This window comes from Erythrolamprus reginae, chromosome 6, assembly GCF_031021105.1.
Source record: "Erythrolamprus reginae isolate rEryReg1 chromosome 6, rEryReg1.hap1, whole genome shotgun sequence".
Taxonomy (NCBI): Eukaryota; Metazoa; Chordata; class Lepidosauria; order Squamata; family Dipsadidae; genus Erythrolamprus; species Erythrolamprus reginae.
Window position 1 is genome coordinate 43,515,499 of NC_091955.1, and position 13,349 is coordinate 43,528,847.

The 13,349-nt window shown below is 39.6% G+C and overlaps 1 protein-coding gene across 10 annotated transcripts in view; it reads left to right on the plus strand.

Annotated features, from left to right (window-relative positions):
- HMGA2 (high mobility group AT-hook 2) overlaps positions 1-13,349 on the plus strand; it is a 356,638-nt gene that overhangs the window by 42,490 nt on the left and 300,799 nt on the right. For 8 of the 10 annotated variants that reach the window (XM_070755646.1, XM_070755647.1, XM_070755645.1 and 5 more), the window contains one exon: positions 127-177. In XM_070755646.1, the coding sequence (XP_070611747.1) occupies positions 127-177 (51 nt within the window). Of the gene's footprint in view, positions 1-126; positions 178-1,382; positions 1,404-2,451; positions 2,504-13,349 lie in introns of those variants that run through there. The other 2 variants (XM_070755652.1, XM_070755654.1) reach the window with 2 other exon arrangements.

Genomic DNA, 13,349 nt, shown 5'->3' on the forward strand with positions numbered 1-13,349 from the left:
CTAATCAGTAGATAAATAAAAGAGCTGTGTTGCAGGAAGTAAGCACTAGTTAACACAACACCAGGGTTGTCTAATAATGTAATTATAAATAATTTGGTTCTATATCATGTATCTTTGTTTTTACAGAAAGCAGAAGCCACTGGAGAAAAACGACCAAGAGGCCGACCCAGGAAATGGGTAAATACATTTTTAAATATTACTATTTCATTCCCCGAACATACATTAATATAGATGCTTATCTTCTTTTTGTTTGTTTAAATTCATTGCTATTTTATACTTAATTTATCTTCTAGTGAATCCTAATCTGGCTTTAAATGATTGATATACTTAGTTAATAGCTAGGATTCATATCATAGTACAGTGGCACTGTAGGAGGCAGATTCTAGAAAGCTGCAGAAAGCAGACCACAATATCTGAAGTGGAAAAGAGAATGGGAGTCCCAGATAAAGCACCTCTCAACTTCCTGGTGGGCTATATACGAGTGATCCCTCGTTTATCGCGGGGATTAGGTTCCAGGACCATCTGCAATAAACGAAAAGCTGCGAAGTAGGGACGCAATGCTTTTTTGAAATATTATAGGGTTTTCTAAAGGCAGAGATCAGATGAGAAATGTTAAACAGCGAAGCCTTGTTGTATTGATGCCCTTGGCCGCCGCAGCCACCTCCTTGAAAACGCTCAGGGATCTGGATGGAAGAAAGGAGATGCCTGCCTTGCTTCCCCTCGTCCTGTCCAGAGCAGGAAAGCCACCAAGGCAGAGCCTTCTGCTTCCCCCTTGGCTCCGCCATAGCCTCCCGACCCCCAGGCAGCCCTAGAATCCCGGCCACCAAGGCCTTTCCCCGTCCTCTGATTCCTTCTGATGCACCGAGGCAGAAGACAGTTAGCCTTCTACTTCCCCATTGGCTCCGCCACAGCCTCCCAACTTACGGGTAGCCCTAGAATCCCAGCAGACACCGCAAGCCCCTGACTGCGCATGAACACACGCCTCATAGAAATCTGCGATGCACTGGAGCCATGAGCGGTGAACCGAAGTGGCGAGGGATCACTGTATACCTTCTCTATATTTGTAGATTAATCTTGCCTAATTTGCCTCATCAGTTTGTGTTATATCATAACTGCAACCTTATTAGACAACGTCTGTTAATTATACAGGCTGGGAAACCCAAGATCTGTAATTCAAATACATTTGGGTGGAGTAGATTAGGAAAGTAGGTTACAGATAGATGATATTTGTAAGAAACATCTATAAGGCGTCCTGTGTGCAAAATGGTGCAGCAATTTTGTGCTCCTGATTGCTATCACTTATTCTCTTCATCACAATCCCCAACCATATTCTCACTGTTTTACAGCTCTTTAGCCAAACTTGCTTCTCTTTCTGGCTACAGCATTAAGAACATAAGAACATAAGAAGAGCCATGCTGAATCAGGCCAAAGCCCATCGAGTCCAGCATTCTGTGTCACACAGTGGCCCACCAATTGTACATGGGGATGTTGAGCAGAAAGAGAAGGAAAAACCCTCCCTTTCCCTTGACCCCCAACAAATGGTACTCAAGGGAATCCTGCCTGTCTCAACCAATGTAGAGGTGGCACATGGACATGTTTCAATAATCACCAATACACTTGGCATTCATGAATCTGTCCAATCCTGCCTTGAAGCTATCAAGGCTGACAGCTGTCACGACCTCTTCTGGAAGTGAATTCCATAAACCAACAACCCTCTGGGTGAAGAAATATTTCCCTTTATTTGTCCTTACTTTCTTTCTTATGAGCTTTAGGGAGTGCCCCCTCGTCCTAGGATTGTGTGATAGAGAAAATAATTTTTTCTCTATCCACCTTTTCTATCCCATGCATGATTTTATACACTTCAATCAAGTCACCTCTTAAACTTGCCGTCTTTCAAGGCTGAAGAGACCAAGGCGTTGCATTGGTTGTGGGAGGAAAGGACTGGACTTTTTGTAATTTTGTTATTTTGCTATCTCTTCAGCGAATAGTGTAAGTAATATACTAATTTTGTGGTAATAGATGCTAAATTGCATATGTCATTGTAAGTGTAAATATAAATATAGGTATATAAAAACGGTTGTAGGTGCTCATTAATGTTTTTTTGCCTGAACCTCTGAAAACTGCAAGCACTGAAGTTGTGAAAGTGAAATGAAAGTGTTGAAAGAAGGCTCATGAAGAGTAACTGGTTTCCTACCTTTAGACTCTAATTTGCTCAGAGACTTTTCTTTATTTATTGAGTGGAAATAGTTGTGTGAGCCTTATCAGCATGAATGAACCTCAGCTCTTGCTTTAAAAAAAAGAGAATGAGATAGTTTGTTGGGTAATTCAGTTACAAAGGTTAAAGAGAGGTTTATCAGGCATCAGAAAGTGATTATGAAAGAGGATAAAATTCAAATAGAGTGTATGCATAGATAAGGTTAATAAACAAAACTTCTTTGTTTCTTTCCATAGTGTCCAGGGACAACTCTGCCTCAGAGTTAAGAAACTTATACCAAACAACTCAGTGGCTTTACATTATTTATCCTGTTTGGGTTGTCACAGAAAAATTGTCTTAACCAAAGTGAACTTGGGTTTTCAATCCAGTCTTTAAGTCAAGGTATATATACTCACAAGAGTGGAAATTGTTGTATAATTTTTAAAATAGGGATAGTGTAGCTAGAGCAGATGGATTAAGTATTAGTTTTGGGTTTATTCTCTTACCTGCATCCCAACATCCTATCAGTAGAAATAAACTGGGGAGGGGGCAAGAAAAAAGAAGAGGTGTCAGCTGTGCTGGCAAAACTGCCTGTTGTAGTATAGTCAGCTGTAATCTTAATATTATTATTATTATTATTATTATTATTATTAATTAGATTTGTATGCTGCTCCTCTCCGAAAATCCTTTATTAACTACTCAATTTATAACTTTTCTGAACAATAATGCTGAACAATTTAGTGGATTACTTTTTTGAAATACACACACACAAATTTATATTATTATTTTTAGAAATAATTTTTAAAACATATATTACATTTCTTTTTATATTTTCCCTATAACAACTGTAAGAGGTGAGGTGAGCTAAGAGAGTGTGACTGGCCCAAGATCACCCAGCTGGCTTCTGTGGCTAAGGTGGGACTAGAATTTGTAGTATCTTGCTTTTCAGACTGGTGCCTTAGCCACTGGATTAAACTGGTGTTTGTTTTTATACTGTAGAATAGAAATAGCTTATCCTCAAGCTAGGCTAGTATGATGTATATTAATAATTGAGGAGCTGTATTCTACCTTTTCATTTTTCAATATTTTCAATAAAATGTTTATTTATTAAATATTATAATGCACCCAGAGAATATGGGGATAAATGTTAACCTGAATATATAACATGTAAATTACATGATCCTGTCTTGAATGGGGCTGGACTAGAAGATCTCTGAAGTTCCTTCCAGCCTTATGGTTCTATGTTCTGTAATTGAGTAAATCTCATTTATATAGTAATTTCTGATGAGTTCTGATGAGAAATATGTGTAGGTAGAGTTGTTCTCTGATGAAAGAGCTTAGGAAGGAGCTCCCTATTTGCATTAGACTATACCAAGAGCTCTGTACTGAGAGCAAAGTATAGCAAGACAAAAATCAATGAGGTGTGTTATCTTAAACCGTATAGGCTTATGCATTTTACAGGCAACTCTGTCACATAAGTTCCATTTAAACTTTAAAATAATAGTTATTGTATGTTTAATCAAGCATATGTACAATAAAATATTTTTATAATACTGTAGTGTTCATAGAGATTTTTAAAATTATAATTTGCAAAAGACAAGATGCATTTTTAATAACTACATAATTTGTTTTTGCTACATTTATGAATTTTACTGTATGTTGTTTATCAAACTGCATGAAGTATTATTTCTTCTCTGCCTTCACTATGTACATAAAGTGATGCATTATCTAATGGATCACAGTCATTTCAATTGAAATATTTTTCATTTCCAAAAACTATGAATCCCCTGGTGAAACTGTTACCTTGCTTTAATAGTAGAGGTGTAAATATATTATTTTTCCAGTAAATGTTATATTTTGAAAATATGCTATGGAAATGAGTTATTTAGTTTCTGTGCTTGACTGAAAAACGTCAGGACAAAAACTCCAGTGTTCATTCATCATAAACAACCAATATTGTATAAGATTTGGGTTCAGTACATCAGTTTCATATGCACCAATTGTTGTATTATTGAAAAAGTAAGTATTTTGGTCTTAATTCAGACTAGATTGAGTCATACTAACTCTTCATTTCAGCGAGATCCTAATATGTAGTTTTAATACCAAATGATAACCATGCTTCCTCTCAAAATTATTTACCTCTATGCAATAATGCCAATTTTATGCAAGTTTTGTAGACTTTCATAAATAAAAATTAGACCTGTTTCATAAATAACATGGCAAGTAGTTTAATTTTGGATAGTAATTGGAAATACTATAAACTACAACAGCGTTTCCCAACCGGTGTGCCGCGGCACACTAGTGTGCCGCGAGACACAGCCAGGTGTGCCGCCAAGCTCCTAGGGAAAAAGGAGAGCTTAAGGAGAGCCCTGCCCAGCTGGAGATTCCCTGGCAGCACCAGGTAGAAGCCGGCAATGCAGCACCCTTTTCCAGTGCCGCGCAAGGAGCTGGGCGTTGGAGTTTGGGGTGGGGAGCGATGAAAGTGCGGAGGCCGGCGCCGCGGCTGCCCCCACCCCCAGTGCCTCCGTTCCCCTCGTGCCCCTGGCTTCTCGCCGCTGACGCCCGCCCTCCCGCCCTCCCGCTCGATCTGCCCCTTTCTCCAGCTCCTCCGGCGAGCGCTCGGAGAAAACCTTCTCACAGCGGAGGTCGGAGAAGGTTCTTTGGAACGTCGGGGGTGCGTGCGTGCGCGCGCCCTATCCCCCAGCCAGCCTACCCGGAAAAGCTTTGCCGGCCTCCGCAGAGAAGGAAGAGAGAGAACAAGAGAGAGAAAGAAAGGAAGAGAGAGAAAGAGATAGCAAGAGAGACAGAATGAGAGAGAGAGAGAAAGAGAAAGAAAGAAAGAAAGAGACAGCAAGAGGGAGGAAGGAGGGAGAGAGAAAGAGCAAAAGAGAGAGGAAGGAAGAGAGAAAGAGAGATAGCAAGAGAGACAGAATGAGAGAGAGAAAGAAAGGAAAGAAAGAAAGACAGCAAGAGGGGGGGAAGAGGGAGAGAGAAAGAGCAAAAGAGAGAGGAAGGAAGGGAGAAAGAAAGGGATGGAGAGAGAGAGAAAGAGGGAGGGAGAGAAAGAGGGAGGGAGAGAGAAATAGAGCGAAAGGGAGAAAGAGAGATTTTTTTTGTCCAAACTTTTTTGCGCCCCCCCCTCAATGTTCCCCAGGATTTTGAAAATGTGAATAATGTGCCGCGGCTCAAAAAAGGTTGGGAAACACTGAACTACAATACTCTATTTTATTTATTATATATAATATAAAACAATTTAGCTATATTACACATTTTCAACAATTACTGATCAAAGGTTAATTTACCTATCCTAATTTATTTATTTATTTATTCATTTATTCATTCATTCATTCGATTTTTATGCCACCCTTCTCCTTAGACTCAGGGCGGCTTACAACATGTTAGCAATAGCACTTTTTAACAGAGCTAGGCTAATAAAAATAATTCATTTTTGTTTCCTTTACAGTTTATTTTATTTATTTATTAATTGGACTTGTATGTCGCCCCTCTCCATGGACTCAGGGCAGCAGTTCTATTATTTATTTATTTATTTATTCAATTTTTATGCCGCCCTTCTCCTTAGACTCAGGGCGGCTTACAACATGTTAGCAATAGCACTTTTTAACAGAGCTAGGCTATTGCCCCCACAATCTGAGTCCTCATTTTACCCACCTCGGAAGGATGGAAGGCTGAGTCAACCTTGAGCCGGTGATGAGATTTGAACCGCTGACCTTCAGATCTACAATCAGCTTCAGTGGCCTGCAGTACAGCACTCTACTTGCTGCACCACCCCGGCTCACTATTAATTCTATTTAAAGCAGTTGAATTAGTGGATCAGTTCACAGTATCTTTTCACCTTTAGTAGTAAATCATAGCCACTGCTAATTTTCATGGGTACCTAAATTGTCTAAACTGAAAAACGGTTCGTACCTCATCAGAGGGGTTTTTTTTTCAAGTTCCTTCCTTCCTTCCTTCCTTCCTTCCTTCCTTCCTTCCTTCCTTATTTCCTTCCTTCCTTCCTCCCTCCCTCCCTCCCTCCCTCCCTCCCTAGAAATCTGTTTTCAGTTATATTACAATCAAAATACAATTTGCATGAACTCATGGTATTCTATCCAAATGTGGCATTCAACCCAAGTTAATAATTTATTGGAAATTAACAAATTTTAACCATCATGAGTTATAATGGTTATTGTTTTAATGGAAAAAATACCTCTTGTAGGCTAGGCACAAAAATTCATGAGAGCCTGATAGTTTCCAAGTATAATCAATATCTATTAAAGTAGATGATAGAGTATGGAGTTCTGCTCCTAGTTCATTACAAAGGAAACAAGATAAGACAGCCAGCTTGGCTATTGGTTAAGCGATCAGGCTAAAAAGAAGGACACTGAGTTCTAGTTCTGCCTTAGCCATAAAGGCCAGCTAGGTGACTTTAGGCCAGTCACTCTTTCAACCCAATCCAATACATATGGTTGTTGTGAGGAAAATAGGAGGAGAAAAGAATATTAGGTATGGTTGCTGCTTTGACTTGTTTATAAAAATAATAGGTTGAAAAAATCTGAATAAATAAAACCTAAATAAATAACAGTAAAGAGCAAAGATACAACTTAAAATAATGTACTCTGATCTAATGTAATTTGGATTCATTTGAAATGTTAATTAAATCTAGAATTTCCACGTGTCTGCATGAGAGATCTCTAGATTGCAGTCCTTAGTTTGTAGCTTGCAGTCGGAAGTGGAAAGATTGTCCCAGCCACGTGCTGTAATGCAGCCATGTGTCCAGCCTCCACTTCCACAGCGCCCCCCGAGGAGGAGGGCTGTGTGGACAACTGTTGGTTCAGGAAGATTGCGTGCAGTTGAGCAAAAACATAGCAATTTTGGTCTCTCTGTATCGAATTCCTATAATGTTCTTGCGGATTTAAATAGTAAGGATGTTGGAGATATTAGCAAGGTCCCTCAGGCAGAGAATGAGGGGATGTTCAAAGGGGAAGTTGTCGTAAATGTCACCAAACCATCAAGTGTAGTTAGAAATAAAAAGAGGACACATTTTCTTGTGGGTGATTCGACTGTTAGAGGTGTTGATTTGGGACAGAGCAAGGATGTGGTGAAGGTGCTGAGGTGTCTCCCAGGGGCCACTGCCAGCAGGGACAGGAGGCGGATTACAAACATTGTTGAGGCTGTGAGTAAAGGTAATAACGTTGATGTGGTGGTGCATCTTGGCACAAATGATTTGTCCCAGAGAAATGTTAATGTAGTAAAAAGAGATTTTCAATGTCTAAGTGTGGAGCTGGGTAAAATAACTGATTCAGTGACTTTCTCAGAGGTGTTACCGGTTTGTGGCCAAGAGGATAAAACAATGTGTATCAGAGAGTTTAATGTGTGGTTAAGGCAGTGGTGTAATGCTGAAGGTTTTGGCTATGTAAGTCATGATGACAGTAGGTGGTCTAATAGGGAGTTGTTTAAGAGGGATGGTTTGCATCCATCATACAGAGGTACCCAGGTGCTCGGTGAGGAATTCAGAACTTTTTTGGACAGGCATTTAAACTAGGTAAAGGGGACAGAGATGTAACTGATGTGGGTGATTTCTGTCCCCGACCAATGAGGATAAAGCAGTTTTTGGAAGCTTATGAAAAGGGAGCTGCAAATGAAATAGATGTAGTTGTTGATGATAAGGGGCAAACTAATAATGAAAATAATGTTCTTCGGGTAATGTGCACGAATGCTCGAAGCTTGAGCAACAAGCTCTGTGAATTAATGGCCATAATATATAGAGATAATTTGGACCTGGTTGCCATAACTGAGACATGGTTTAAGGATTCTAATGAATGGGAAATATCCATACCAGGATATACACTGTATAGGAAGGATAGAATAGAGAGAAGGGGAGGTGGAGTAGCCATTTATATTAAAGAAAGTCTAAAAACAACACTAATTCACAATACATGTCAAGATCTAGAGACTCTCTGGATTTGCATGCAAAATAAAGAAGGTTCTGTCATTAGAATTGGGGTGATCTATAGGCCTCCAGGGCAATCCGAGGAATATGACAACAAGATGGTGGATGAAATTACCCAAATGGCAGTAAAGGGAGATATTGTGGTTATGGGTGATTTCAACATGCCTGATGTTGACTGGAATATCCCCAGTGCCCTTACATGCAAAAGTAAGAATATAGTAGAGGCCTTTACAGGAGCAGCTCTTGCACAGCTGGTTAAGACACCAACTAGAGGGGAGAATATTCTAGATTTAGTTTTTACGAATGGGAATTGGGTTTCAGATGTCAAGGTGGGAGAAAATTTAGGATGCAGTGACCATCTATGTTTGTGGTTTGATGTAAAAACTAATTGTGAGCAATCCTATAATGCAACCAAAGTATTGGATTTCAGAAAAACAAATTTTAATGCAATGGGGGAATATTTAGAAAATGAATTAAAGGGGAGGGATAAAATGGCAGGAGCGAGCACCCAGTGGACTGTATTAAAAAAGGCCATCTTAAAAGCCACTGGACTGTATGTAAGACAAATAACTAAAGGTAAAAGGAAGAAGAAACCGCTATGGTTTAGCAATGATGTAAGGGCTATAGTCAATGAAAAAAAGGCTGCCTATAGGAGGTATAAAGAGTCTGGAAGTATAGCTGATAGGGAGGTGTATAAAATGAGACAGAAGGAGGCGAAACAGATAATATATGCTGCTAAAGCCTCAAAAGAGGAAGAAATTGCCAAATCTGTAAAGAAGGGGGATAAAACCTTCTTCAGATATATTAGTGATAAGAAGAAGAAAAACTGCGGCATCACAAAACTTAGTACCGGGAATAATACATGCATTAATGGGAATAAGGAGATCGCTGACCATTTCAATAGCTACTTCTGTTCAGTTTTCTCAAAAGACACCGTACAAAATAATACTATAGAGGGATATAGCATTGCTTCCAGCTGTACGGATTCAGCTCCAGTGATCTTAGAAGCCGATGTCTTAGAAGAACTTGAACGATTAAAGATAAATAAGGCAATGGGTCCAGATGGCATCCACCCCAGAGTTCTTAAAGAACTCAGATCTGTCATTACTACCCCCCTGACTGATTTGTTTAACCAATCCTTGTTAACAGGAGAAGTTCCTGAGGATTGGAGAATGGCCAGTGTTGTGCCTATTCACAAGAAGGGCAGTAGAGAAGAAGCTGGTAACTACAGGCCAGTTAGCTTGACATCAGTTGTAGTTAAAATGATGGAGACTCTACTCAAAAAGAGGATAAATCAGCACCTAAAAAACAATAACTTATTGGACCCAAATCAGCATGGCTTTACTGAAGGCAAATCATGTCAGACTAATCTCATTGATTTCTTTGACTATGTAACAAAGGTGTTGGATGAAGGTGGTGCCGTGGATATTGCCTACCTGGACTTCAGCAAAGCCTTTGATACGGTTCCACATAAAGAGCTGATAGATAAATTAGTGAAGATTGGACTTAATCCCTGGATAGTTCAATGGATTTGCAGCTGGCTGAAGCATAGACATCAGAGAGTTATTGTTAATGGCGAGTATTCTGAGCAGAGTCAGGTTACAAGCGGTGTGCCACAAGGGTCTGTTCTGGATCCTATTCTTTTTAATATGTTTGTGAGTGACATAGGGGAAGGTTTGGTAGGGAAAGTTTGCCTATTTGCCGATGGCTCTAAAGTGTGCAATAGGGTTGATATTCCTGGAGGGGTCTGTAATATGGTAAATGATTTAGCTTTACTAGATAAATGGTCAAAGCAATGGAAACTGCAGTTTAATGTTTCCAAATGTAAAATAATGCACTTGGGGAAAAGGAATCCTCAGTCTGAGTATTGTATTGGCAGTTCTGTGTTAGCAAATACTTCAAAAGAAAAGGATTTAGGGGTAATGATTTCTGACGGTAGGGAAAGCAAGTAGGATGCTTGGCTGCATAGCTAGAGGTATAACAAGCAGGAAGAGGGAGATTATGATCCCGCTATATAGAATGCTGGTGAGACCACATTTGGAATACTGTGTTCAGTTCTGGAGACCTCACCTACAAAAACATATTGACAAAATTGAACGGGTCCAAAGACGGGCTACAAGAATGGTGGAAGGTCTTAAGCATAAAACGTATCAGGAAAGACTTAATGAACTCAATCTGTATAGTCTGGAGGACAGAAGGAAAAGGGGGGACATGATCGAAACATTTAAATATATTAAAGGGTTAAATAAGGTTCAGGAGGGAAGTGTTTTTAATAGGAAAGTGAACACAAGAACAAGGGGACACAATCTGAAGTTAGTTGGGGGAAAGATCAAAAGCAACATGAGAAAATATTATTTTACTGAAAGAGTAGTAGATCCTTGGAACAAACTTCCAGCAGACGTGGTAGATAAATCCACAGTAACTGAATTTAAACATGCCTGGGATAAACATATATCCATCCTAAGATAAAATACAGAAAATAGTATAAGGGCAGACTAGATGGACCATGAGGTCTTTTTCTGCCGTCAGACTTCTATGTTTCTATGTTTCTATGAACAGCAGATTGAAGAAGAATCTCTTAAAGATTAGATAAAGTATAAATATTTTAGTTTTGATAAGGTATTTTGGTACATTAAATGACAGTAGTATTTTTTTTTATAAACTTGTACAATTAAACACATATACAATGAATCTCTTTTAATTACAGTAATACCTCGTCTTACGAACCTAATTGGTTCCGGGGGGAGGTTCGTAAGACGAAAAGTTCGTAAGACGAAACATTGTTTCCCATAGGAAACAATGTAAAATCAATTAATCCGTGCAACAACAAAAAAACCGCCGCCGCCTGGCTGTCACCTTTTGAATCAGCCGGGGGGCTTCTCGGTGGCCTCCCGAACGCCAAACCCGAACTTCTGGGTTTGGCGTTTGGGAGGCTGCAGAGAAGCCCCCCGGCTGTTTTTAAAGGTGACAGCCGGGCAGCGGGGCTTTTCGGCGGCCTCCCGAACCCCGAACCCGGAAGTTTGGCAAAAGTTCAGGTTCGGGAGGCCGCTGAGAAGCCCTGCCGCCCGGCTGTCACCTTTTAAAACAGCCGGGGGGGCTTCTCGGAGGCCTGCCGAACGCCGAACCAGGAAGTTCGGGTTTGGCGTTTGGGTTCAGGAGGACGCTGAGAAGCCCCCCGGCTGTTTCAAAAAGCAACAGCTGGGTGGCGGGGCTTTTCGGCGGTGGCAACGGCGGGTTCGTAAGAAGAAAAAGGTTCATAAGAAGAGGCAAAAAAATTCTGAACCCCGGGTTCATATCTCGGGTTGTTCGTAAGACGAGGGGTTCGTATCATGAGGTACCACTGTATTTCCTACATGTCATTTTGGGGAGGCATGATTTTGTTTTCTTCAGTTTTTTAAAAATGAAAAGGATTTTCAGCATGAAATATTATTGATCATTTATCCCATGGTATCTACTTTGTAATGCTTTAAAACGTAATACTGGAGTGTTTCCCTGAAAATAAGACCTTGTCTTGTTTTTTTGTTTGAACCCTGAAATAAGGCCTTGGCCTTATTGCCATGTACTCAAAAGCCTGATTTGAGTTATTATTAGGGGATGTCTTATTTTGGGGGAAACAGGGTAACATTAATGATCAGTGATTAGCTAGCATTCTAACTTTTTCATTATTCTTTGGATTCCAGCCTGCAGTATAGTGGATAAAAAATACTTTTGAAATTTTACCTGTTATTTTCAGAACATATTAATTTTTAGTCTCTGCAATGGAAGTTTGTAGCTAGTCTACTTCTTTAAGACTTTGATCGAAAGACTGGGTTTCTATCTAATTATATACCTTTTCATTGTCGGAATAATGCACCAAACTTATTTTTCCCCCCAATATGGCTAATACAGGTAGTCCTTGACTTACAACAGTTCGTTTAATGTCTGTTCAAAATTATAACAGCACTGAAAAAAGTGTCTAATGATCTTTTTTTTACACTTATGATCATTGCAGCATCCCCATAGTCACATGATTTACATTTAGATGCCTGACAACTGTTCCACATTTATGATGGTTGCAATGTCCTACAGTCATGTGATCACCTTTTTGCAACCTTCTGACAAAGTCCATGTGGAAAACAGATTCACTTAATAACAGTGCTACTAATTTAACAACTGCAGTGATTCACTTAACAAGTGTGGTAAAAAAGTTGTAAAATGGGACAAAGCTCACTTAACAAATTTCTCACTTAGCAACATAAATTTTGGGTTTCATTGCGGTCGTAAACTGAGGACTAGGTGAGAATAGTAAGGATTTTCTTGTACATACCCCCTTTCCCAAACTGAGTAGAATAAAAATATTTCTTTTTCCTTATTTACTTTTCTTTTTAATCTTTGATCTTGAGCAGTTGAATTATATATATGTATGTATATATATGTGTGTGTGTATATACACTGTGTATGTATGTATATATATATATGTATATATATATATATATATATTCATATTTCTTCCATTGTACCAATATCATAAATTCTAACAAAAACACATATGAGTTTTGTCTGTTGTGTTTGCAATTGAAAGTTGCCTTGCCCTGGAAAAGGGTGTGCGGGGGGTTGTTTTTGGCCGCGTGGCCACGTGGCCGAATGCCTTAGAGGTAACATTGACGTAGAGGCAATAGGTGGTAGTGGTGAGGTGCCAGGGCAGCGGCAACCCCTGCAGCCTGGAATAGTTGATTGGTGGTATTTGGACCACCAATCAGCTGCTTGTACTGCTGAAGCTGACCAGGCTGTTAGTTGTTTTTTTTGCAAGGGGGCAAATTGCTGGGAGGCAGAGGCAGATTTTTTTCCTACCCAAAAGCTAGGTGTGTCTTATAGTCCAAAAAATATGATACATCCTAATTAAGTAATTGATATAAATACCAAGTACTTGATAAAACATAAAAATTAAGAGGAGCTCCGTTCTAGAATCTTTGACATTTCACCTAGTTTGTAATAAAGCATTAAAATACAGTGGTACCTCAGTACTCGAACGCTTTGGTTCTCGTACATTTCTGATAACGAACAAAATTTTTGGCAAAAATTTGCTTCGGTATCTGAACAAAAATTCGGATACCGAACAGCCAGAGAAAATTTTGTTCATTATCCAAAATGTTACCGCCGGGGGCGGCTGCAATCTCAGCAGCTTCAGTGGGCTGAGGAGCTCTCTTAAGAGCTCCAAGCTGCAGG